The 26794-nt window shown below is 46.1% G+C and overlaps 2 protein-coding genes across 18 annotated transcripts in view; both read right to left on the bottom strand.

Annotated features, from left to right (window-relative positions):
- Positions 1-7485: 7485 nt before the first annotated feature.
- On the bottom strand, positions 7486-14535 carry OTX1 (orthodenticle homeobox 1). 3 transcript variants are annotated; one of them, XM_025354360.1, is made up of 5 exons: positions 14440-14535; positions 14021-14089; positions 12239-12444; positions 11110-11376; positions 7486-9811 (listed from the first exon to the last, which is right to left on the bottom strand). In XM_025354360.1, the coding sequence occupies exons 4-5, from the start codon at positions 11158-11160 to the stop codon at positions 8996-8998; spliced, it is 867 nt and encodes a 288-aa protein (XP_025210145.1). In that variant the 5' UTR covers positions 11161-11376; positions 12239-12444; positions 14021-14089; positions 14440-14535; the 3' UTR covers positions 7486-8995. The 3 variants fall into 3 exon arrangements, with proteins under 3 accessions (XP_025210145.1, XP_025210143.1, XP_025210144.1); XM_025354358.1 differs by having other exon boundaries at positions 11110-11261; XM_025354359.1 differs by lacking the exons at positions 14021-14089; positions 14440-14535 and having other exon boundaries at positions 8252-9458; positions 9489-9554; positions 9636-9811; positions 11110-11269; positions 12214-12335.
- Positions 14536-18867: 4332 nt separating this feature from the next.
- EHBP1 (EH domain binding protein 1) overlaps positions 18868-26794 on the bottom strand; it is a 324971-nt gene continuing 317044 nt past the window's right edge. For all 15 annotated transcript variants that reach the window (XM_025353914.1, XM_025353912.1, XM_025353916.1 and 12 more), the window contains 3 exons: positions 26617-26690; positions 20175-20289; positions 18868-19945 (listed from right to left, as the gene is read on the bottom strand). In XM_025353914.1, coding sequence (XP_025209699.1) covers positions 19855-19945; positions 20175-20289; positions 26617-26690 — 280 coding nt within the window. In that variant the 3' untranslated portion in view covers positions 18868-19854. The remainder of the gene's footprint in view (positions 19946-20174; positions 20290-26616; positions 26691-26794) is intronic.

Here is a 26794-nt window from a genome sequence, read left to right as displayed (position 1 = left end):
ATTTAGGAATATATATAGAGGTGGTTAAGATAGAAAAGAAATGCAAGAAAAAATTATAGACCGTTCCCAACTTACAATGGTTCAATTTAGGATTTTTCAATTTTATGATGGTGCAAAAGCAATATACATTCAGTAGAAACCATATGTTAAGTTCCTGTGTATTCATTCGGGTTTTCACTTTTAGTACAGTTCTCAATAAATTGTATGAGATATTCAACAGTTTATTATAAAATAGGCTTTCTGTTACGTTATTTTGCACAACTGTAGCTTAATATAAATGCTTTTAGCACATTTAAGGTAGGTTAGGCTAAGCTATGATGTTTGGTAGGTTAGATGTATTAAATGCGTTTTCAACTTACAATATTTTCTTTTTTTTAATTTGACTCTAGTCAATAAACTTATGATATTTTTAACTTACTATGGGTTTATCGGGACATAACCTCACGATAAGTAAAGGAGTGTCAGTAACATGAGCAACAGAATAGCAGTTACCTCTGGCGAGACAGAAGAGATTATGATGGGTAAAGAATAACCTAAAAAATTATGTGGTCCCAATAATATTCTATTTCTTGACGTGGGGGTAGTGATTACATGGTGTTAAGTTGATAACCATTTGATGAAATGTACATATAAATTTTATAAACTTTTAAAGAATTTTACAACATAAAATTTTAATGAAATAAATTTTGAAAGAGATGTGATAGTGAGAACCAAAAAAGTCTTATTTCTAAGGATGATCAAAAGAGTTTAAGAAAGGATGCTATCAAATCCATTCAAAACTAACTTTAAAAATCAGAAAGAAACAAAGGCAATTCTGTATCTGAGAAGAATTACATATAAATCTGTTTCATGGCTGATGACTGGGCTTCACTCTTTAATTCACTCAATAAGCACTGCTGAGTCCTACCTTGTGTCTGGCACTGTGCCAAGGGCTGAGAGTACAGGAAAACTTAGTCCAACCTCTTAGGTTTCTCTTAGCTCTAGGAACCCTGCTGATTTCTAATCTCTCTCAGGATAAAAGGTTTAGCTGACTTATTAATTGGAATACAATCTCAGGGTAAAGAAAAATCTCAGTTCCTAATAAAAAGTTCAAATAAAAGGTATGCAGGATTATCAGGTGCTGAGCTGAGTACACAATACAGTTTATGCCTCAACTTGAGAAAATACAGGGAGAAAATAGGTGCTATTTATTTTCTCTAAACATAATAAACATGAATAGACAACATTTATTTTTCACATCAAGTAAGGGGAAGACTGAAGAAGTTATCAGCATGAATAGAATCATGAAATAAGGGTTTAAAAAAACCTGAAGAATAAAGGTACAACTCAAACAAGACTTCTGCTCTTTGCTTTTCAATAAAGGAGACCTATAGGGATATGATCTCTGCTACCCAACTTGTTAACTCATTTCTTAATGTCCAGACTTAGCTCTGAAAAATAAAATTTACCCAAAAAGACAAGGATTTTCCATTAGCGAGATTTTAAAAATCAAGCTACAAGCTTCAAAACTCAAAAATAGATGTTTCCAAGTTAGTGTAGGTAGGGGGAAAAAAAAAGACCTGAATGTTTGCTTACACATAAGCCTCAAATACAGAGCCATTAATCTAATCCCAACTCTATATCTGGTTTAAACTTATTCTCTGGATTAGAACTCCTATAATGTAGCAATGTTCTGAGCAAAGAAGATTCACTCAAGAACAGAAAACACCACTCATAAATGTGAACCCACTAATAAGAAATTTTTAAATTACTTAGAAATGAAAATCAGTAAGAAATTAAAATTAATAAGGAATTAATGGGGAAAATAGAAAGATGAGACTTGGTATCACACTAGTCTCCTCAATTAATGTTAATGTCTCTCAGAAAATTCATTAAAATGAAATTTAAGTGATGCCCAGAAACAGAAAAGTAAGGACATCCCAATAAATAATTTTCAATGACCAAAACTCAAATTTTTACAACTTGAATTTAGATGAAGCATCTTTTATTAATATTAATCTGGCAATCAGATTCTCAAATGATATGATTATGTATTTTAAAATTAATGTTTGTTAATACACTTAAAAATTTAGATACCTCTTAGAGCAAATGAGAATGGAATCTGAAGACTGAGTACCAAGATCTGCTACCTACCAATAATGCAATATTGAATAAGTAACCAAACCACTTAGTCTCACTTTACCACTGCCAACTTCACAAGACTCGGGCAAATTAAAGAAAACAATATATGTGAATAATATTGTACAAACACCAAAGCATGGGAAGTGCAATTTTTTCAATCTACTACAAAGACTACTTTTGACAAACTAATAAATATCTTTTATTCACAGTAAAGAAAAAAATTTAAATCTACAAAAGCATAGTATAATAAAGTCTTAGTATTCTCCCTCAGTTTCAAAAATTATCAACTCAAGGCTAATCTTATTTCTTCTATTTTTGACCTACTCTCTCTCTTCCTTGACTATTTTGAAGCAAGTCCCAGACATCATATCATTAACTTCCCTAAGGGCTTAAATTCAATAGCCTCTATTTAGTTCATGTACAGGTATGGTATCCGAAGTCTAACAGAGAAGTCTGGGCTAGAAACATGAATTTGAGCAATGAAACACCAGCAATGAAATCAGGATTTGAAGCAACAGCTCTGGATGAGGTCAAATATTCACATGCTTGAGAAACAAGAAGGTAGATTATCTGGGTGCTCTTTCATTAAAAATACAAATAGACATAAAGCACATCTCTTCCACCCAAGAAACCCTATGAATTTACAAAGGCCTACAGATTTTTTGTATCTTACGATTTAAAGTGCTTTTCTCCCTTAAAAAGTGTCCCTATGTAGTAACAGTAACTACTCTAAAAGATTTAACAAATGCCCCAAACATGAATAGATATATTTTATGCAACATCAAATTTAAACATTGATATTGTAACCAACTACAAATCTACTTTTCAAAGTATTTGTTAAAAACTTGTTACTCCATGTATATTTTATTCCTTGCAGTGTATAAATCTCTTTTTAATTTCTTTTGTATATTTCACAGCAAAATTTTAAAAATAAATTTTAAAAATAAAATATGATTCCTATTGAAATAGCTATGACAGATGATGTAGCTTACAAGCATTTAGAGCTCTGAACATACATGAGAATATTTGTATACTGAAAATGTTTATACATTCTTTAGACACCAAATGTTTTATACACTCTTTAGAAGCTGAATCAGAGATCATTTATTCTTACATTTTATTTTTTACCCCGAGTGTAAAGATTAGTTATGATCTATTTATACTCCAATCCTGAAAAATTTTTGACTCAAGTTCCTTAAATCCTAATTTACAATCCACTTTAAAAGAATTTCTAAAATAGCTTTCATAATCTGTTTAGCAAAGATTAACCTTTGTAAAAAAGTATTTGTGACCATTGGAAAGGAATGCAATTTTGTCCCTTTAGTTATATTAGTCACCAAGTAAAAGATTCAAAGGAGGTAAAAGAGGCACAATTTTTAGAAACACCATAGATTTCCAATGTTTGAATTTTGATGGACCATCATTGATTAAATGGAGCCTAAGTTCTATTTGGTTAGAAAGAACTCCAACATATTTTAAGCATATCCCTATCTTTCAAGTAATAGTTTTAGAAACAAAAGTGTACAATTTCATAAATTAGAGTGATATGCATTTTAGTTTCAAGCACACCATACACTTCTTTGCTCTATTTTTTTCCTAAGAAAAAAACTAGATATATTCAAAAGCAGTGTCAATTCTGGCTGTATCATGTAACTGCCATTTCACCTAAATTACTGGATTTTTTCACAAATATTTTTGATTTTTAAAACTTTTGAGGAACTGCACCTGTGTTTTAAGTAAAATACAACTCAGTTTTAAAACATGATTAAAGAATCATCAGATCAAAATGGCATGTTCCCCTCGTCCACACACACAAAAATTCAATTATTTTTTCAGATATCAGTAAATATCAACAGGATAATTAAGAGGCATAATTGCTTTCTCAGGAACCATCTACTAAACACAGCCAAAAAAGATTCTGGTTTTCAAAAAAGTACAGTCCAGACACCCAAACATTTATTTAAAACAGATTCTTTCCTTAAGATAATGAAGATGCTTTCTTGTCAAATAGGCAAGATATTGTTATTATTTAGTATTCATTTAAAATGTGGTGGGTTTTAATTCAAGTATTGTTTAATATAAATATTTCTTGAGGGTTTTTTCATTTTCATTTTAAACATGAAAATGTATGGGGGAAGGGAGAGAAAGTGTGAAAAATATAGAATAACTTGTTGAGAACTTATTCTGTTTTTAATTAGGGAATTTTATAAAAATATCTTGTTGCTGTTCTTAAATTAATTCCGCATCAGAAGCCAAGTGATTTTTTGGTCTTGAATAGTAATGATACAGATTCTCTTTACCAATAATGTATATAATAACAACATTTATATATCAGATTTTATTTCTGTACCTCTAAAGAAAACCTTAGGGCTTGTCATCAGGCACTAATGACATCATTAACATTAATGAATTCTGCCAGAGCGAGTAGTGAATTTATATTTTCACAATTGAAAAAAAATCACAATTTAGCTGTGGAAATTGCTATTTTGCACAAAATACATTAAAAACTAGTAATTTTCTTTTGATACAAGAAATGAAACCACTCCGGTTTTTGGTCTCTGTAATTTAGCAGAAATGAATTTGCTGACATACAGCGTCTTAAGGTTTTTACCTGTTTTTCTTCTCAGATTCCCCCTTACGTTTAATGCCCTGTAGCTTTAAGATTTTTTTCTAAAACAAAACAAAACAAAAAAACCACAAAAAAACAAAAACCACTAATGAATTAGAGAAACACTGTCTCTATCTATACTCAATAACTGGTATAAAAAATTACAGAAAGGCTCAACAAACGAGGTCACTTCACCGAATCTGTTCAGAACTTCAGCAAATTAAAGCAGTGCCCTTGAGAGAGTTTTAAGATTAAAAACAATCTTTAAAATCATAAATATGACCCATCCCTTACCCTTAAAGCACTTCACACACGTTCGTCTAAGAGTAGCCTTTTTTGCCCCTACAGTATAAACAGAGAATACAAGGTATGAGTAGAAAACGTCAAGATTTCGTTGACCACTCAAAGAAAGAAAACTGTTGACGTCTGAACGTTGCTAAATTTTCGCAGGTTGCTAAATCTCGTTAAGTTGCTTCAATTCTAGTCGCTCCAATTGAGTCAGGAACACCCAAACCCAAACCGAACAAACTTCCTGGACAGAAGGGCGAGCTGAAGTCGGTTCTCAGAGAACCTGCCTGTCAACAGGTGGCCGGCCGAGGGTGGGGTTGGGGGGGGACCTTCCGCGTTCCCGCCGCCGCTGCCCAGGGACTCTCGGCCAACGCCAGCGCCCTCACCCTGCCAGGCCTGGCCACCTCCCGCCGTCCCCCGCCGCCCCCGGCCCGGCGGCGCACTCACCCCAATCCCACACGCTCCAGCGTCCCGGCAGCCTGAGGTGGCGCCGCGGCCCGGCAGGCCCAGGGCGCCTTCTCACTTCCGGTTTCCACTCAGCGCCGTGGGGTTTCAGCACCTGCCGGGAGGCCCTGGGAGAAGCACGTGCCTCTTTTCGAAGCCTCGTTCCCCCGGCGGGAACTCCGGCCGGGCCTCGGTGTGCCTGGCCGCCAGCCCCCTCCCGCCTTAATATCCAGGTGCCGAAGCTTCTAGACACCCCCGAGGGGCCGGCCCACGGGGTCGCATCTGCCCTTCCCGCCCGCAGCCACGACCTAAAGTGTGAAGCTCCGACACGTCCCAGGCCGAGTGGAGTCAAATAACAACTGCGACGAAACTGAGGCCCAAAGATCTGGGCACCTTGCTCCGGAGGCCACACAGTTGTCCAAACGAGTGCAAAGCCGGGTCTCCTGGTTTCGTTCCATTTAGCAGCCAAGAGGACTGCTGGGCCCCACAGAGCTCGCCTCAGGGAGCCGCGGGCCTCGAGCGGCATTGGCAGCTGCTGCTTGAGCCAAAGCGGCCCTGGGGCCGCTACAGGCAGGGTCAATTGAGGGGAGCGCCCAAAAGGCCCTGAAGCCCGGGTGCCCAGGCCAGTGCGGCGCAAGCTGGAAGCCTCCTCGTCCTGGCCGCCCGCCAACTCTCCCCGGCACATGCGGGGTCCGCACCAAAGGTGCCACGGGGCACCCCAGCAGGTCAGGCTTGGCCCCTCATTTCACCCAAGGCGCCGCCTAAGGGAGACCCTGCGCGGGCGCGGGTCGGCCCTGCCTTCAGGCCCGGCGCGCCAGGGCGGCGCCGCTGGGCCAAGGGCGGAGGGGCCGCGGCTGCGCCCCCTGTGGGCCTCTGCTGAGTCGGGGAAGATGGTTTGTTGGCGTGGGAAGGGCGCGCCCGAGCATGGCCTACCGAATCCGGAGGGAGGACGCGGCCGAAAAAGCTTTCCTACAGCCGGGCTCGCAGCCCTGCGACCCCGCTGGGCGCGGGGTGCGTGGCGCGGGAGGGGTCATTCTCCGAACCCCGCCTCACGGTGTGTTCTCAGGTCTCACACGGAATTTTTTAAAAATAGGGGATGTTGGTCACTTCGCAGGAAACTTTTCGTTGTTTCCTTGTTTCCTTCCCGCCCGTGGGCAAGTTGAGCAGATTCATGGCCTTACACCCAGGAGGTTTCAGGCCAGAGTCTGGACAGTTCCAGGCTCTGCATTTTCTGGGGGAGGATTTCCCCCCACCCCCGTCTTCCCTCAGAGGGAGATGGAACTGTCCTTCCTGACCCCCAGATGCAAGTCAGGCGTCTTCTTCCCCTGCCAAAGTGAAACGCGTCCTTGTCGACTTTTCCAGGTTATGAGTTTGTATGTTTTAAAAGAACTTTACGATACGAAGAAAGGTAATTTGGCTACTTCTGGCAGGAGCTGAGGGCTTAGAGGGACATCTTAGCACGTGGAAGGAATGACTCTGATTCCCCAGCCGCGGTGAAGCCACCCGGGACAGCTCAGCAGCAAGGAAGGTTGTCTGCTGCCAACATGCAGGACACGGATCGGTTTTTTGTCGTTTTGCTTTCTTTTCCTTTTTGGCTCAGCTCTGAGAGCATTACAGAGCTATCCTTTCCCGCCTCCCGACCCTCTTCCCCTCCCCCTCTTCTTTCTGGTGCAGGCAATTAGGGTGAAGAAATCAGTGCCAGGCTCCTGCCTCTGAAGAGAAAGGAATTGCTTCGGGAATTGAGTCCTGACACCTGTCTCTGTCCTGGATGGCGAGGGGGGATGCGGGGTCAAAACGCCTGGGGGAAGAGGCCAGGCTGACGCGGAGGGGCGTGGTGGGGGTGGGGGAGACACTCCCTAAGCGAAAGTTTCTGGGGGCTCCTCTTGCCAGGTCCTCCCGCCTCATCCTTTGGCCTCCAGCTTCACGCAGGTCATTAACACGCGGGTTATTAACACGGAGTTTCCCTCGCTTTTAGCCCCCGGAGACCAAGACCTGAGGCTGGAATCAGAAGAGCAACACTGACGAGCCGTTCATTAATTTGCATTTATTTTCGGGAATTAATGTAGATAAAGAGGAGGAGGGGGACTGCCTTACATTTCAACAAGTAATTTGTGATCTTCACATCAGACAAATCAAATTTACAAATTACTTTCCCACCTACTGGACGAAGCGGCCAAAGCCAAAATTGATACACAGGCGCGCGGGCTCTCCGCAGATTTCGGAGAACGAAGGTGCACTAAAAACTCACTAGACAAAACAAGGGTGTTGAAAGAGAGAAGCCGACAGAGGAGTTGGAACTGGGTTTGGGGCCTGGGTTTGTCTGTTTTTCCCTAATGCTGTACTTTTACGGATTTTGTTTTGGTTTGGTTTTTGTTCCCTGGTTTTGGTTTTCTTGTTTTAGGTTTGTAAACTGGAATTGCGCCCCTGTGCTTAGACCCGATGAGGGGTTCAGCCCTGCGCCCCTGCCCAGCCCCTACCTCTGTACCCTAACTTGTCTGTTTCCTCCACACTTCTGATACCCCGTGCCCAGCTTCCTAAAACCAAGCGGTTCTCTTCAATAAATACACAGAGGGAGAAGATGTGAAGAGGGCAGGGCAGCTTTGCAACAACTGAAAAAGAAAAAGCGCCATTGATTGAGGAAGAGCTGAAGGGGAACGGACAGAGGGAAAATATTTTTTGCTTTTGTTTTTTATATATGTGTATATATATACGTATATATATATGTGCTGTATATCTCTTAAAGTTCTGTTTCCTGGGTGCTAAGACAAGATATGTTCAGTTCAACCAACCAACAGCAACTAAAAAGTTTAAGTGGTCCCTGGAACGGACCTGACTATGTACAGCATTCCCGCCGAGGCGGAAGCTTGAACCAGTCCAGCGCAGGTCGGGCGGGATGCGGCTCTGTGCGCGGAAGGCTGGGGGCGCGCTCCTCCGGCGGGCCTAGCCCTGGCGCGCCCCAGCGCACTCAGCTGGGCGGAAGAAACGCCGAGAGGCTCTGGCCCGCAGGCGTGGAGCAAAATCGAGGGCAGCTGAAGGGGCGGCAGTCTGCGCGGGAGGAACTCTTAGTGGTTTTGATTTGGAGTAGTGTGTGGGTGCTCCAATGGGCAGAAACACGCCAGTTAGTGACTCCAGTGTCCAGAAAGAATAAATTAGTGTTGGGCTCAAACAGCGGATCAGAGCGAAGAGCCTCCGAAGGCTGCAAGTGCTTAATAGCTGTCCAGAAAGGTTGAAAGGGGAGACTTAGGAGTTTAGTAGGGGCTGAAGGGGGGAGAGAATACATCTCTCCTGTATAGAATGTGTAGGCCAAGCCGAAGCACCGGTCCCCCCATCCAAGGGATAGGGCGGGTTTGCACATCCCCCCAAGCAAGTGGCACAAAAATGGGGGCGGCAGTGCAGGCAATGGACATCTTTTGGGGGGTGAAAATTCAGTTTTGGAGAAGTCGAGGCAAAGGCGGGCGGTGCAGCAGCAGCAACAGGATGGGGACCACGGAGGGCGCAGGTAGTTGCGTTTCTTCTCCTCTCTCATTCCTGGGCTCACAAGACCTGGAACCGCCATGAGGCTTGGTCCTTATAGTCCAGACAGTCGGGAGAGTTGAAGTTGAGTTTCCAGGCAGAGGAAGCAGCAGCGGCGCCAGGCTCCTTGTAATCCAAGCAGTCGGCAGAGTTGAAGGCAAGCCCGGAGCCACCGTAGCCTTGGTGGTGGTGGTGGTGATGGTGGTGATGGTGGCCTGAGGATTGGCTCAACGGGTGGTGCGCATGTGGGTGATGGTGATGGTGGCCCGCCATGGAGGAGGGTGCCATGGGGCTGAGCTGGTGCGGGTGGTGATGTGAGTGCATGGGTGCTAGGTATGAGCCGCAGTCCACGCCGCCAAAGTAGGAAGAGGAGGGCGTAGGGTATCCTTGGCCGTAGCTGCCGCCCTGGCCGTAAGACATGGGGTAAGAGGCTGCTGCGGTGGCGGCGCCTGCAGCTACCGAGCGCTGCATACACGAGGCGTTGCTAGGCGCGGCCAGTGGCTCCGGCACTGACACGGACGCGGGCGCTGAGCCTGGCGAGATGGAGGCCGGGCTCCAGATAGATGAAGCAGCCGGTGTACTCAGTGACGACGCGGCGGCCACCGGGTTCCCACCTAGTCCCGCAGCCGCTGCAGCCGCTGGGTTGGCGGAAGAGCTGGACGCTGAGCTAGAGGACGAGGCAGAGCTGGACACAGCTGGCGGCGTGAATTGGCCACTGCTTTCGGAGCCCGAGCTCTCCCGTACTGGAGAGGACTTCTTCTTGGCTGGGCGGCTCTTGGTTCCGCTCCCGCTCTGCTGCTGCTGGCGGCATTTGGCGCGGCGGTTCTTGAACCAGACCTGCCGTGGGCCGGATGGGGGGAGAGTGGGTCAAGGGAAACTAGGGGAGCTTGTTGCTCCCCCGCCCCTTGAACCCAACTCCCCGCCCAGAATATCGCAACCCTTTCCCACCGAGGCCTCCGCCCCTTCCTGTCTCTGGCCTGGCCAGACCCTGCCCCCTACCTCGGTTCTCAGCTCCTCCACCCTCCCCCATCCTTCTGCTCAAAGTCCCTCCTCAGCTGGCTCCAGAGCAGGGATGCGCACCTCCCCACCTCTACCGCAACTCTGCCCTAGGGCGGAATATTTCAGTCTGTCGAGCCAGAAGTTCTGCCATCTCTAAATTGCTGCTGTTGGCTGCTTCCCTGTGTGTTTGGAGGCCCCCTGTGTGTTTGGAGGCCCAGTTTTCTACTAACAGAGCTCAGGCAACAGCGGAGAGGTACAGGGCCGAAGAGTGTGGAACAGTCACCAAGTCCAGGGCCAGAGCCGTTTCACTGAGCAGCTCCCGGAGGCCAGAACTGGGCAGGGCGAGTATTTGGGTGGGGGTAGGAGCAAGGCCAGAGGCTAACTTGAGGGACTCGGGAAGGAAGCCTGGGTGAGATTTCGTTGGACTTTTGGCTCCAGGTGGGGAACCACATGGAATGGTTACTCTTCTGGGAAAGCCCCAGCACATGGCACTGCATTCCTGGTCCCCCTTCTCAAGCCTTCCAGTAAAGGAGGCGAAACAAATGGCTCTTGAGGAGAGTTCTGAGTTAGAATCCGAACATTATCATCGGAACCCTTTCATCTCAAAAACAGAAATAAGAAAGCCGGCAGCAGGATTTTGCACTTGGCATCCTCCGTAAGCAGAGGAAGCGTCCAATGAGACACAGGCAGAGCACCAGGCTCCGGCCAATCTCCGCTCTTCCATTTCTAGGATTCCCGGGGTGGAAGACAAGGGCAGAGGCAGAATTCAGGCCTCTGAGGGAAACTGCCAAGTCCTGAGGCAGGCAAAGAAGCAGGGGCAAGTGTCAGGCCTGCAGGGCGCTTTACATTCGGGAGCCTCCCTAGTCCTCCCGCAATTCTGAAAAGTACTTTCGATACCGATACGAAAGGCGCTCTAGGGCTAAGGGCGGAATTCAGGGCTCTAAGCCATTTCCTTTAACTTTTGCCCCCTTTCCTGGCTGGGGTCCAGCGCTAGGGGGAGTCCGAGAGGGGCTGCCCAGTCTGTAAGCCCATCCCCAGAGGACGGTCTCTTCAAGAACTCCTCAAGAGCCTTCCCAGACCTTCCCCCAGCAGTCTCAGCTCCCCTACCCAGACCCTGGAGCCCGGGGAGTGCGCACCTGGACTCTGGACTCCGGCAGGTTGATCTTGAGCGCCACCTCCTCCCGCATGAAGATGTCAGGGTAGCGAGTCTTGGCGAAGAGCGCCTCGAGCACGTCCAGCTGTGAACGCGTGAAAGTGGTGCGCTCCCGCCGCTGCTTCCGTGGAGTGGCTGCGGGGACAGGCGGGGGCGCCGCGGGTCATTGGTGGCCACGCGGACCAGCGATAGAGCACTCGGGCAGGCCCCTGGCAGGCCCAGAGCTCGGCCTTCGCAAGAGAAAGCCGAACTGGGAATAAAAGACACTCCCTCGGGCGGCGGAGCCTGAGAGGCCACAGGTGGGAGAAAGTGCAGATGTGCGACTAGAAGCCAGTGTCTCCAAGATTCAAGGGCTGCCCCTCTCTATGCCTCTCAGAGGTTAAAAAAAGTAAGAGAAGTCTACAATCTCCCTTCTTCCACATTCCCCCTCCCCTGCACACACACACACACACACACACACACACACACACACACACACACAATCTCTCTCTCTCTGTCTCTCTCTGGCTGGGGGACAGGGAGTGGGGAAGAGGTAGGCAGAAACACGACCTGAAAAACACTTTCGGAGAAAATAAATGGGGTAAAGGAGCCGGAGCTAAAGAACCCCGGGTTTGGCCCTCTACAGCAGTGCAAAAATGGATGCAGGACATCAATTTAGAGGACAATTTAATTAGGAAGGAAGAATACTCCTTCAGTCCAGCCTGCCGCTTCGCATAAGGAAAGTTTGGCTCTTTCTGTCAGGGCCTAACGAGTGTCCAGATTACTCATTCCATGTTGGGGGAAAAGGAAAAACACTAGCCGCCCCTGGGTAGCGAATCCGCAGGTAAATGAGCTCTGCGCTGGTGGTGGGACCACAACAGGAGAAAGGTTGCCGGTGACCCGGCCAGGAAGGCGCACATTGCGCGTTTTCTCAGCCCTGGCCACCTCACATGCCCACGACTCTGCCCCGTGCGCCAGCAGTGGGCCCTGTATTGTAAACAGGCAGTGGGCCCTGTATTGCAATAGCCGACTCCCTGGGCCTGCTCGGCAACAAAGCTTGCACTCAAACCCAACAGTCTGGGGGGCCCCAACATTGGAGAGGCTGAAGCAGGGTCGGGAGGGCTGGTGCTCACCCGGATAGCCCACGGATGGGTGCAGGAGGTCCATGGCGGGCCCAGCCAGGCCCAGCCCGTTCATGCCGTATGGGGGTTGTTTGAGGTAAGACATCATGCTAACAGCTGGGTGGAGGCGCCCCGACGGATCCAGGGGACCTGGGGCCAGAAGCGGTGCAGGGCTCCCACCGCAGTCCTTCAGGGTCTGATGCGTCTGGGGGCCTGGCCTATGAAGACACGAGACATACGGAAACCATCAATCGGAGCCACTTGGCTGCCAAGTCTTGCCCCGGGATAGACAGGGAAGGCAGGTTACAGAACTGCGCAGGGTGGTCAACTGGAATCCACAAGGCCTTAGCCCAGAAACCACAGTTGCTTTGAAAAGTAAAGTTTTCTGGGTCGTCTGGCTCCAGCGTTGGAATGAGCCAAAGACACTGGTAGGGAGTCCATAGGAGTAAGGAGAAGTCAAAGCCAGGCCAGGCTGGGGAGGTCAGAGCAAGAACCGCGGAGTGTGCAAGCTCCCAAGTCCAGGCAAAATTCTGAATCCGGCAGAAGCCAGCTTCATGTTGCACAAGCAAACGTTCACTTGGTGCCCAGACGGCAGGCCTCCCGGAGCATGAGGGGTTGTTTCATTTTGTTTCACGTGTTTTTGAAAAGGTAGAGACTACAAAGGGCCAAGGTGAGGCAATGTGGAGGGCTAACCGCACCTCAACCTCTTGTCCACTTAGGACACTTGGTTCCTTCAAAGGTCTCCAGGGCTGCGCCCCTGCCCCAGAGCCCGCAATCACCATTCCAGCTGACCTCTCTGTGCCCAGCCACTGAAAGATCGCTGACGCGAAATCCCACCACACCTCAACCGCAGTAACCGGCCCAGGCCTCGCAGAGGGCCAGGGGACGCCGAAGAGGCCACTGTAGAGGGGGGCGACCCCAAGACACGGCCTGAGGTCGGGAGCGTCTCAGCTGCGGCCAGCGTCCTTCGTTGCCAGCGCGCACCCGGCCTTCTCTGTCCAGTCTGGGCTGCGGACCACAGGGTCCCAGCAGGGGGTGAAGGGTGACTGACCTAGCACCTCAAAGGGTCTCGGGGATTTGCGAAGCCGGAGGGCAGCAAGTCCCGTGCTGTCATCCTTGTAGCTGAACCCGCGGCCCCAGGACACGGTCGAGAACAGAGAAGTAGGCCTCAGCGGCATAGCCCACGCAGACCCGAGCTGGGAGGTGGAAGCCTCGCCCCCGCCGCTGCCGGGAACCCGGGGCGGCACTCTCAGGGGTCAGGGAGGGGCGCTGGAAACTGGGCCTGGGGCTCTGGGGGGCCATTGCTACACCCCGCTTAGCGGGATCGCTGTGAAGCAGGCCAGGGACTCGGGCTAGGACGTTCAGGGAGAGAAGTTAGAGCTAAAGAAGCTCCCCCCTGCCCCGTTCCCACCCCGGTCTTCTGGGATCCAAGACCTGGGCTGAGGGAATCCAGCTTGTAGGAAGGGGACGAGAAGAGAAGCAGCCAGGGCTCTAGGGCCGAAGGAAAATGGGACTCAAAGCTGCGACGGCTTTGCGAAGCTGCAGCGTGAGTTTTCAAAGACTTTCTCCAAACTTAGCACTTCAGCTTGGTTACTTCGGAGGAGGCGGGGGAGGGAGCGGCGGGCTGCGACAGCGCCCCGGGGTCCTCGGCTCACCAAGAGGGGAGCCAGGCCGCTCCCCCAGCCCCGCCCACCTGCTGGTGACCGGGGAAGTGGGGATCCATTTGAGGAGGGGGAGGTAAGGGTAACCAACGCGCTCCCGGAGTCCGGGATGGTCCCGCGGCTTTCTCCTTACCTGCCCTCAGCTGCCGGGGACGTTCACCATCTACCTGGATCTCTCACAGAGACCCGCCGGGCAGCCAACCTGCAAAACAGAGCGGCACAGGAATTACCCCGGCGGCTGGTCTAGGACCCCGGGTTTCTTTCTTTTCCCAACTTCCTTCCTCCCACCTCTATCTTTTTTTTTCAGTGGCTTTGTGCGTGTCCCTCTGGGTTTCACTTTATTGCACAGACACTTTGTTTGCTAAGCCCCACACGTTCTCAGGACATTGCCTCGCCCGGAATCGCGCCGAGGGGCCGCAAGGGGGGGAATTCGAGGGCAGAGTTGGGAGGTGGCTCGGCGTTACCGCGGCACTCCCGGTGCAACGTGGAGGCAGTGGGGACTGGGAAGTCCTGCAGAGTCACTTTGCAAACTAAATAAATCAAGCGATTTACCTTGTCGGAGTGGCTTGTCTTGCTCGGTTGTTTAGGTGATTGGAAATGTAGCCTGATGAAGATTGATCACCTTTCTACTGCCCTCCCCGGGTATGTGAACGCGAGGCGAGTGCGTAACGGGGCTAGGCCGCCAATCGGGGGCCCCGCGCGGGCTGAGTGACAGGGAGCCGGGCAATGGCAGCGCGAGCCGGGGGTTACCTCCGCGCGCCCCCGCCCTCCCCCGCCCCCCACACCCCGCCCTCCCCTCCCGCCCGCCCCGCCCCGGTCGCGCGCTAACTCCGGGACTCGGCTGGCAAAAGCGGCTCAGAGCTAGGCGAGGAAGGCGAGCGGAGAGCCCGAGTCCTGGCCGCGGAGGGGGCCGCGGGTCTCCAGGCCTTCCCTGGGCGCCCCCGCCCTTCTCTCGCGCTCTCGGCGCTCCGGAGGGAGTGGCAGAGACGAGGAGAGGTGCTGGAGAACCGGTTCCTTCGCTCTCCTGCGCGCCACCGGGCTCAGCCGCCCGGGTGTGGGCGCCAGGACCCGGGGGCGGCGGGCTGGAGGAGCCCGGGCCTCGGCCCCTCTCCTGGCGCCGCGGGCCCCAGCGTTTTCTTCCTCTGCACCGCCACCTGAGACCGACGCCGCGGGCGGCTCGTGCCGGCGCAGGCTACTTTGCAGAGCGCGGGAGCAGCTCCGGGCGTGCAGATCTCTCCTCGGCGCCTCGGGACTCTCGCGCCTGGGAAGAGCACCCACTGGGAGGGCACAGCCACTTACCTGCTCATCGGCATCTCCCGGGGTTCCCGGTCCCCACCAAGGGTGTTTGCAAGCCTTAAGCGCTTCTTCTGAAACGTTGGAGCCCAGCGTCCTCTTGCCCTCACATGTACACCCTACTTCTTAATTCAAACATTTTGATAGGAAAGTTTCTTTTTCATTCTTTCTCTCTCTTTCCTAGTCTGCCTCTAACAGGGACTTTTTGATGGAAAATGTGGCCACAGACTCCTGCCCTCAACTTTTTTCCACATGCTGCGTAAGGAGCCTCCTTGAGGCGATTTCCCCGGATTGTTCGTACGGGCGAAGCCCATTTCCCAGTGGAACAAACTTCCCAAACACGTCTGCCTGGGTGGACTTTTAAAAGTGCAAAAAAGAGTTTTCGTTCCAACTCTGAGCTAGGAGAATCTTTTAAATGGCACCTCCTTCTGAAAATTAGGCACTTTATTCCCTTTCGAGGAATTTCTACCCCTTGTTTCTAATCTCCCCCACTCCCCGACCCCGACAGGCGGGGTAAAAAGTTTGCACAGGAGTAAGTGTGAGGGCGAGTCAAGGAGCCTTCAGGCGCATCGCATTGGGGAGCACCCGTGCTGCCCAGGCTGCGGGGTCGGGCGCGGAGAGCAGACAGGGCGCTGGGTGAGGAGGAGGAGAAGGAAGGGGGAGCCCGCTGAGTGAAAAGGGGCCGCGGCCGCCGCTCATCAAAGTGCTTCCCCCTCCCCCAAGCGACACTTTCCTTTGGAGTCCGAATAAAATACGGTAACAGAATATGATGGAGGGCACACTGTTTCCTTAACTGCTTCTCAAAGGACCCGGGAGATCTTCTTAGGACCTTTAATAAGGCTTTGGTCGGTTCTTTTGTTGATCTCTCAAAATCAACTCCTTCTAATTGAAGTTGGAGCTGAAAGCGAGCTAATGTTCAAAGAAAGTGGCCGCCAGACCAACGAAATTACATTTTTTTTTTTTTTTTTTGGACGATGAGGGAACATCTAATCAAAGGGGCAGGGGAGGAGGGGTGGGAGTGGGGGCGTACGAAGGAGAAAAGGAGGTTTTACAAGCTCCTTCTCTGGTTCACAAAAGTCAGCGACACGGGCGCTTCTCTCCAGAACAAAGACACCGCGGCCCATTCACAAAAGGGAGAGAAAGCTGAATAAAGAACGAGAGAAATGGGAAAAAATGAGAGAGAGAAGGAGGGAGAGAGTGAGTGAGAAAGAAGCTTTAAGAGGAAAAGAAACAGCGCAGAGCGCAGCGCTAACCCAGGCGGGCACACACTTTAGGCTCGCGCAGGCCCCTACCAGGAGTAGCCCACGAGGCCCGCGGTCAGCCACCCGCGGCTCGGAGCCACTGTGATCGTGCTGAGGTTTAAAGAAAGCAACGAAATATACCCCCGCCTTAGGTTCCGAGGAAAGGCGCAGGCTAGAGCGCACTAGTTTTGGGGAAAAGAATATGCGGACGTCCCGGGGTGCGCATCGTCGGCGTCTGCGTCCATAGCCCGGCGCTGCCCCAGTCCGGGCCAGTCCTCTGTGTGCGGGGGTTGGCCCTCCAGTGCGGGGGCGGGTGCCCTTCCCCATTCCTCCACCTTACGCATTCCTCCCTCCACCAGGCCCTGTTTCGCCTGCAGCCTCAGCACCTGACCTGGGTCCCGCGCGGCGAGGTGGGACGGCAGTGCGCGCTGGAATGTGCCCGCGCGGTCCCCGGGGCACGCCTCGCGGGAGTCCGGCGCTCTCGGTTCCAGATGCTGCCACCATTCTCGGGGAAGTTGGGAGGTATCAAGTAGCACGGATTTTTTTTTTTTTTTCCTAATGAGAGTATTTATCTAATCCCAAATTGCAGGCGAATTTTCTTAACGCTCAGCCCATAAAACCCCAGGATTAAGAAAAGAAAGAGAGAGGAGAGGGGGAGAGGGAGGAGAGTGGAGAGGGAGAGAGACTGGGATGAAAGTTTCTTGAAAGCGGCGCAGAGGATTGAGGCGGCCGTCGCTAGGCAAATGTCCAGGTGGGAGACGCTGGGCCAGAAGCCATGACCGTTCCAGCATCGGCCGCGGTGCGGGAAGGGGAAGTGGGGACACCACTGGAGGAGGTGAAGCCGTCCAGCTTAAGGCCCCCGGGCCGGGAAGGAGCGAGGGAGCTGGGTCTGGAAACGCGGATCCAGCATCCAGGTGACCTCCAGGCCGGGCCGGGCTCTGGAGGACACTTGGGACAGGGGCAGGGCTTTGGATCTGAGGCCGAGGGATCTGGCCAGGGGCGGAAGTTCTGCATCGGCCCGCAGACTGTGCCCAAGCAAGCCCGCCGCCAACGCCCCTGCTCCTCTGCGACCCTCGGACCGATAGCCTCTTTTCCCGCAGCGCGGGCTTTCCAGGTCCTCTGGCGTGCTGGGCTCGTGCCCGCTCTCGGGAGCCAGCGTCTGGGCACCACGCAGCGATGTCCGGATGCAGCGCCCTTGCCGCGGGCCCGACCCCGCCAGGCGCCGGAGTCCACGCTCCACCGCCGCTGAGGGGCGTTCGGGCGCCACGGAGCAGCCCAAATGGAAACCCCGGGAGGCTTGGGGCTAAAGCTGGAGAGGCAGGTAGAGGGGCCGCCCGGCGGTCCCAGACCATCCTAGCAAATCTGGGGCCAGGGAAGGGTTGTCAGTTGGCCTATTGGGAGCGGCTTTGGGGGCAAAGGAGCTGCTTTTCGGCGAGGCCCCTCGGGAGAGAAGGTTCCTCGAATCAAGCGTAAACTGGGTGGGTGCTGCTGGCCGCCCAGGCCCCAGGCTGCTTGGGGCCGGCGATTTCTGTCTGCTGAGTTTTCCCGGGGTTAGAACGGGATTCTGAGAGCGTTCCCCAGAGAGCAGCAGCTCTCTCTGCTCTCCTGCTCGAATACAGAGGGCAAATACCGACTTCCTTTACTTAAAATAACTTTTCAGTAACTTAAAAGAAATCCTTATCATGAAGCAATTCTACCGTAGCAAGTTTTTATCATTTTGAAAGACTGGCAATTGGAGGTGGCTGCATATTTGGAACGAAATTTGTTTGTGTGTACACACATATGATCTACGGTAAAGTATAAATGCTACTGGACTGTTTTCTCTAAGTTTCTGGACTTGTTGAACAAGCTTTCTTTGTTTGGACACCCCTGTGGGGGAGTGAAGGAAACTACCACAGAATCGTTTTTGTGTGTGTGTGTGTGTGTGTGTGTGTGTTTTCCCCTGTAGCCTAGAACTTCTTGTTAAAACTTCTCTTTCACTCATTTCATACACACATACCTGCACACATTCTCCCCGCCCCCCAACAATAACCCTCTTCCTTTCACTTCAGTACCTACAGACTTGCCGGTTATCAGAAGACACGACTCTCCCTAATACGACTTCAAAACTCTAACAATTCAAAGTAATGACGTGGAAAATTCAAGATATTAATATTTTTTCATTGGTGTGGAATCACAAATATCCTCAAATCTTTAGCAGACATGACACTTTACAAAAGACATGATAGTTTATACTGCTTAAGAATATGACTAATTACTTTTCAATTCGCATTCGTGTGTCAGCAGGGCCCCCTCTGGGATGGTGTAAACTTATTCAGCTTCAAATGCAGCCCAGTATCCTGCCCTAAGTTCCAGAGGACCATTTTCCACATGAAAAGTCTTATGGATAGACAAACTTCCATTCAAACCAATGTCAAGTTTTCATTGCAAGAAAGTAGCAGCCGTGTTTAAGGTAAGAAAGTTTCTGCTTTTATTGAAAATTTATATATGACTCAGTATTGTAATAAATAAACATAACCATTTTCACAAAAATGACAGTGCTATGCTAAAGAAGAAAATATTAAATGGGGGATTTACTTGTAGTGGCAAGACAGACTTTTTATCAATACAGAATAAATATTAACAGCATTTGTGAGCCAATGTTGAGACCCAACAAAATGTAGGAATCAAGCATGATGTAAGAAATAATTATCCAGAGAAAAAGATGGTGTATTCTCGGATGATAAGACTGTCTTTGTAAACTGGTGCATATCAATTAGTTCCATCCTCACAGCTCACCTTCAAACCACAGGGCTTGTTTCTGGCTATGTTAAAGGACCATCCTCTGAGGAAAGCAGAGGAGAGGAACTCCATTATCCTTACAGTGAAACACAACCACTGCAGAAAAACTCCACTGGTAAATAGAACACAGTTTAATAAGTAGATTGGATATGATCTAACTATAAAATTTAGGTAACAGAGTAAGTGTTACAAATGGCAGGACTCGAAAAAAATCATGACATTTTTCTTATCCCCTTGTACCCCCCTCCCACTGTCATTATGCTATTACCATCAACAACAAGAATAATGTTTCAAATTTTCCTCCCATCAAAAAATGAGATAAAATAATGAGGGAAGTGTTTTTGTTCTTTTTTGAACAGTTTCTTGAACACCTCCAATACCAATCACTCACAAGGTGTCTGTGCAAATCTATTTCACAGGATTTCAAGGAAATTGTTAACTCACAAAAAATCCTTAAACAAAGCTATTCTGGAGTTCTGTATATTATTTGGAAAGGAGGGAGGGAAAGGGTGGTGGTGGTAAAGTAGAGGTAAAGTAGTACAATCCAGCCAAACAAAATGTTAAAAGTTTTAAATCAACAATGAGTCTGATTTTTTCTGGTCTGGGAACCAAGACTCTAAAATGTTGGGAGAGATTCTTTCTGATATGATGGCTACTGAAGAACACATTTCTCCTCTTTCTTGGCCATCTTGCCTTTGTTTTGCTCCAGAGTTCGCTCCAAATGCTCATCTTCTTCTTCGGCCCTGGATGTCAGACAAACAGGACAAACAGGAAACAAAATTATTTTTCTTCGTGGAGGGCAGAGCAGCACTCCCCCGTCGCCTAGTATTTGGATCCCCAGCGGGAATGGGGAGCACCAGGCCAGCGGGAGGCTGCCCCGGCCCTTCCGCGACCTCTGGATTGAACTTTCCGCACACTTCTCAGCCCCTCGGCAGGTGGCCCAGCCTCGACCCGACCCCATTGCCCACTCACTGCTTCTCCTGCGCATCCAGGTCCCTGACGAGCGCATCGCGCTTGTTCACCAGGGCCACCAGCTCATCTAGCAGAAGCTGCTCGCGTCGCTTCTGGGCCTCGGTCTTCTGCCAGTCTGCAGAAGACGGGAGGCTAGTTACCCACGGGCAGGGCCTCCTAACACCCGGTCCCCCGCCCTCCCCTTCCCGCCGTTTCCAGTTTCCTTATATTTCTCAGCAAACCACATTATAGAGCCACTAGCTAGTGTTTTCTGGGGAGTTTGGCTGTTGTGGTGAAGGCTTCCTCGCTAAAACTCTACTTTCTAAATATGTCCTGTGAATGGAGATGGCTGCAGTAGGGTTGGAACCTGCCTAGAACCAGGTGTGAACCGGTGGCTAGCCTGAGGTGCGCACCTGAATCCAGCCAAAGTGGGGGAGGGGAGCTAGAGGCCCAGAAGAGGCTGGCCCAGGGGTTGGCAGTGGGGGAAGTGGGTAAATGAGGAGGCGGGAAACAGTGATGGGCGATAAAATCATTCTGAAAAGGCTAGAGAATCTGCCTGAGAACCTATCCTCCTCCCCCACCCCCACTCTCACCCCAAACAGCCCATTCTTCACTAATTTCCTCTTCGCTCTATTTTAGCAGTTGGATGTATCTCACACTGGGCGCCATATGCTTCACAATAACTTTAAAAGTAGTGAATCGGCTAATTAGCATTTTTCTTTGAAGTAAAAAATAAATTTGCTCTGCAATATTACACTGCAGCTCTCGATCGCATCACAGCCAGTTTTCTTTTGGAGACGTTTGCTGGGTGGTTTCAAATCAAAGCACTTTTGCAAAGGAAAAATTACATATTTCTTTTTGAAACCCTATGTTAAAGGTTGGAAAACCCGATGGGCAGTGCTCTTTCCATGGATGGGGGGCGTTTTTTTTGAAGGTTTTAGACCCCAATAATATATTTCCTAATCTTTGCTGGTCTGATGATTTCCTTAAGATGAGCAGCAGTTTCATTTAATAAAAACAGGACCAAATCGAACATTTAAAACACTTTTGAAACCAAAGCCAACTGCTCTCTGGCCAGACTGTAAGGGCTTGTAGCTGTCAATCAACCCCCAGTCTACCCCGCCTCCCTCATTAGGAAGGTAAACAATGAAAAGAAGAAGTAGATGATGAGGCAGATAGCAGAACAAATGAGGACCTAGAGGGAAACAGGACACCAGCTTTAAAAAAAAAAAAAAAAAAAAAAAAAGAACCATGGCCACTGACTCCTGTAGCCCCCTCCCCCAGCAAATGCACTTTCCAAAAAACAGAGAGAAGTGCAATCCTTTCGGGTTTCTCTCTTCTCTCTCCATTGCCCTGGGCAATCATGTTAAAACTCACATGGCTGGTGCTTATTCAGATAAACCTAACAATGCACACCGCTGGTTACCATGTGAATCTTCACAAACCACACAAGAATGTGCTGGTTCAAATCCCCCCCGACCCCCTCCAAAGCAAAATTTATTCAAGACAGCAAACTGCTCAGCAGCTTTATGAAAGCAAATGGTGCTAGAGGGAATTCTATCTTGTATTTACAAATTAAAAATTAGATGCATCATCATGCAATAAAGGTTAGAAAAGCAGCAAAAAGCTAGAATGTTTTATTCAATTTATCACTATTTCTTTCATTATAAGCTCTAACACATACATACATATTTATATGAAACATGCTATATGTTAATTATCCACATTTGATATAAAACATCACACAAAAACATTAAATAACTGATCACTATTACATTTTTATTTTAAAAATGAAATATTCTATAGCATAGAGATGAATACAGAAACTATTTGGAAAGGGTTTCTTTGAATATAATAATTTAAAAAATAATAAACAGCAAAACTGAAGAGCAGTCATATATATCATAATTTTTTTTCTTTGGATTTAAATGCAACTGAGGACAGGAATGCTGGAAAATTTTTTAATCTGGTTCTTGTTCTTAAATCAGTCTTATTCAGCAGGTAAATTAATAGGCTCTCCAGGTTGGAAAGATCTTAAAGGTCATCTAGTCTAATTTCAGGTAACTATAATTCTAGAAATATTATTTCAGAAAAAACCTAAATGTGTAACAGATTTGAAACTAAATTTTATATTAAGATTACTAGTTTAATGAAAATTTTTTCACTTCCAACCTCAAGAAATCATTCTGATTATAAGCTTTGATTTATTTACTTCCAAAACATTTTGCGAAGAGCTTTACAATTGAAGAAATTTTCAAAAACAGAATTAAATTGAAAATTATATTAAAAAAATTAAACCAAGAAAACATAAATTTTAACAACACATATAATTTTCTTAATTATTCCTTTTATGAACTTGACCAGTTGCTTTTAAGGCTTTAATTAGTAATTAAAAATACCAAGATTTCATTAATATTGAAAAAACTAGGACTTTAACAAAATGGATAAAAGAGGGCGTTAAAGAAAATTTTAACCTTTTAAGTATTGAGTAATTTAAAATATCTTAACTTTTCCCTAGCTCAATAATGACATTTTCTATAATTGTAATGAAATCACTTAAAAATTAAGAATATTTAGGTAATTTTCATTATTTCAGAGTCAAATTTAAATGACATTAGAATTTAAAATATCCCAGCATAATTTATAGGATTTTAAAATATTAAATCTGTCATTACAGTGCTACATTAATATCTGTCTACAAAATATTAGTCAACTGTATAGGAAATAGCAATGTGCAGTGAATAGATTTTACATTAGCAAAACTATACTTTTACTTCATGTTTTTCTCATAATGGGAATAAGTTATATAATATATGTACACAAACTCATGCATATGTTTACATACACATACATATATATTTGAATGCTAATTTGAGAAATTAAGTAAACTATTTTTATCTTTTTTTAAAAATGTAATATTACATTTAAAATTGATCAAAATTCACATTCTCATGTTCAAGCCTAAATTTTTTAAAATCCTGTTTTAAATAGCTTCAGCTAGAAATGTTATGTTTTAAAAACTTGCATGTAAGTTTACGTGTTACCTGTTATGCATTTTAAGAACTGATTACTCACCTATAACACCAGTGACAGCTAGCTAACTGCACTGATTTTGGCTTGGACAAACTACAATGTGGGTTCTGATTAATTTAAAGATTCCAGTGTACTTTTGTTACAAAAGCCATATCCTCTCGTAACAAATAGGATTAAGTTTTGATGCTGCATTTGAGTCAAAGTGTTGAAATAAAGAGATTCTGTTTATGTCCATCTGCACTGAGCTGTTTTGTTACTTTAAAAAACTCTTTTTTATATATAGGGCCAATTATTCACTCCCTGATTCAGTTTATTTGCTGAAGTTGATAATTACCTTGAAAAAAGGCAAGAGAAATACCTATAAACACTTTAATAGAAAGGACCTAAAGTTCTTGTAGTAAACCTTCAACCTTGCCACTATAAATAAGCCTGGCACTTTGATGAAAATTAACACTAGTTTTGTAAAGAGCACATTGGGGGATTGCAGTCAAGTCTTATCTTTAGTTCCAGTCAACTAGCAATCCTGAAAGAGTTTGCATCATCATCAGAACAGGCCATTTGATAGGATTCTACCGCTGTACCTAATCAATCTATGGAAGACTGTGGCTGTGCTGTGTAACAAAGCTAAAATAGATTTACAAATGGGGTTTTAGGGGATAAGCTCCTCCACAGGATTACATATTGATTTTAAATATAAAAAGCTTATCATATAAACCATAACTACAAAAATAGTGAACCTATGCATAAATCCCTTTAGAAGAGCACCCACTTCAAACTCTAAGCCAAGAATAAATCAAGATGTACAAAATCCTAGAGAAGATCCATTTCTTGTGCAGAAAATGAACATACCACTTTCTAAAAGCCCACCCCAATGTGTGCAGAAATGAATTTATCTTTCTTGAGGGGGCATTAAATAATCTGGAATAAAAAAACTATAGGAAAAGTATCTAAAAGATGTTTGTTAGCTTGAGGGATCCTACAACTTAGCTCAGTAGAGTGAAACTCCTGCTATGAAAAACACCTCAGGAAAAAAAGGGTAAAAAAACAGGCCAAAGTGATTATGGATTCTCAGAAGAATGGATGTATTGAATATTATTTTTTTTTGCTCTCAAACCAAGCTGTTAATATTTCCTTCAATGTGCTATGGTTATCAGTATTCTATGCTGTTCTCCTGGTGAATGGTTTCAGCAGCAGATTTATTTGAAAAGATTTTAGTTTATTTATTATAAAACCATCTTATGGCTACTAAGTAGGAGGGATGGGAAAAGAGAAATGAACTTTAAAACAAAAGAAAGCAAAACAAAACCAACTAATGTTGCTTATTCATGTGTTTTTTTTCTGTGGTGTGTTAACACTCGAAAAGGCTATTGATTTGAATGTGTGTCCATTCTAAGGGTTGGCTCAGAGGACACTGTCTTCACAGAGCTGATCTTCACAGTGATCACCACCTCTCTGGCACAGTCTAGCCCATGTACTGCCCAGGCTAGTGGGACAGGCCTCTTTCTTAAGACAGTATCTTTATTTGTAATCAACAGGCTGCTCCTTTTCTCAAGTCTCCTTTTTCCCTCAACCAGCAATGGAAACTGGCCGAGGGATTTAAGGCACAGTCATATATGGGCCAATGTATTTAAAAAACAAAAGAGAAAGATAATGCAAAACACTAACAACTGTAGTAAAACTTTTAAAAAGAAAAATATTTTTCCCCTTTTCTTTAAATATATGACTTTCTACTGCTTTTCTGTATGTGCAAGCAGGTCAGGCAGATAAAATATTAGATTATTTAACATTGTAAATCTGGTATATAGGGATAGGATTGCTGATGAAATTGAATTTTTTAATGTGTCATGGCCCTGCTTTTAAGACAGGTATTTGGTTATAATATTGGTTTTGGGGTTAGAACCAATATCTATCTTAAAGTCAACTGTATTGTATCAAGCTGTATTTTGGGGACAGTTTATCTTTTTATACGTGAAAGGGTAGATAAAAATGTAAAGAATATTCTGTTTTGAATGTAGTGTGTACAATGAATCTATAAATAATAAACTATGATGAGTTATATGTATTAGATATACTATATATAAACATTATATTACATATACAAATATATATAATATAAATAGTTTTTACTGTGCCTACTTTTCAACTGACTATTTTGCTTTTTTAAAGACTATACCATGACTACAAAAACTGTATCGAGAGAAAAAATACCATTTAGTATAGCTGTATACTTTATTTCAATGGCAAGTTTCACAGAACTTCTTAAATAATTTTGACAAATTTTATAGTCATTATCAATGGTATAATTTGATACATCTGGGTAGCCATTTGAAGGAAATGGGCTAACTGAAGCCTTTCAAAATAAAGTAAATCAGATTTCTAAATGAGGATATACAAATGTTGCCAGTGATATTTATCAAATGAGTTTATGAATATAAAACTAAAAATGAAATGTCTACAAGCATATATGATAGTATTTAGATAAATAGCATGCATTTTGATGACAATATTTATTAAAATATTTTAAGAATATAAGGCTTCACTTGGCTTTCCCTTACGTACTTAAATTTCCAGTTTCTGAACTAATTAGAATTGACTTATTATAGATCAGGTACCTTATCAGGTGAAGAACAAAATTACCATGGACAGTCAATGGGTTAAGAGGTCAATATAGAATAGGAAAATCAGTTTGCATTGATTAGACAAAAGGTCCATTTTACAGAGCCCAAAGGATTAGCTTTTAAGCAGACATCTTTGAACTATAAGACATTTTCAACTGAGAGATATAAGGAGAACAGCATTATAAAACACCTAAGAATTTTACAAAATCATATATAGTAAATGCCAGATAAGCTAGCTGATGTTTACTGATATATGAACCATGCATAGGATTACTATATAATTCATTTAAAAGCTTTATGAAAAGTGTGAAACTTTCATTTATCTCATCTTTGTCCGGATATTCACTTAACACAAGTTGGAATCTTAAGAACTGTAGAAGACTGAACAGGGACATATTTCAATGTTGACATCAATTAAATATTAAGGTAAAATTTAGAGTCTGGATGTAAAAAATCAAAATGATAAATCTTTTCCAAACCTCCCCAGTGGAAACAACTTTAAATTGCACTTAAGTAAAAGGTAATTAAATCAATCAACTCCTTATATTTTCCATTTTATGGACATATAAGCTTACTGAATCAAAAGTTAAGACAATTTTGTGCCATTATTAATAGCAAACATAATGATTATCTATCTGAATTAGGGTCCTTAAGTTTATATGGATACTGCTTTCTGCCTCCACGGCATTTATTTGCAATTCCGGAAGGTCCCTAGTACACCAGATCTAGTAAGACCAGAAGTGTATCATATTCTTTAAATCTCTTTGACAACTGACACGTCACATACCTCACCCCACCATAGCATTTCTTACCTTCAATGGCTAGCATTGCCCGCAATTCCCGGTTCAGCAGCTCATACCGTCGTTCTAAATCATGTTCTTTTTCCCTGGGCAAGTTGCAAAAGTTCATCAATATGCTAATTACTAAATCATTAAACACTTAAAAGAACCTTTAGGTTACATTGATTTTAGGACTCATAACTGACTTTTC

The sequence above is a fragment of the Theropithecus gelada genome, chromosome 13, assembly GCF_003255815.1.
Source record: "Theropithecus gelada isolate Dixy chromosome 13, Tgel_1.0, whole genome shotgun sequence".
NCBI classification, from domain to species: Eukaryota; Metazoa; Chordata; class Mammalia; order Primates; family Cercopithecidae; genus Theropithecus; species Theropithecus gelada.
This window is presented reverse-complemented; position numbering and strand designations above follow the sequence as displayed.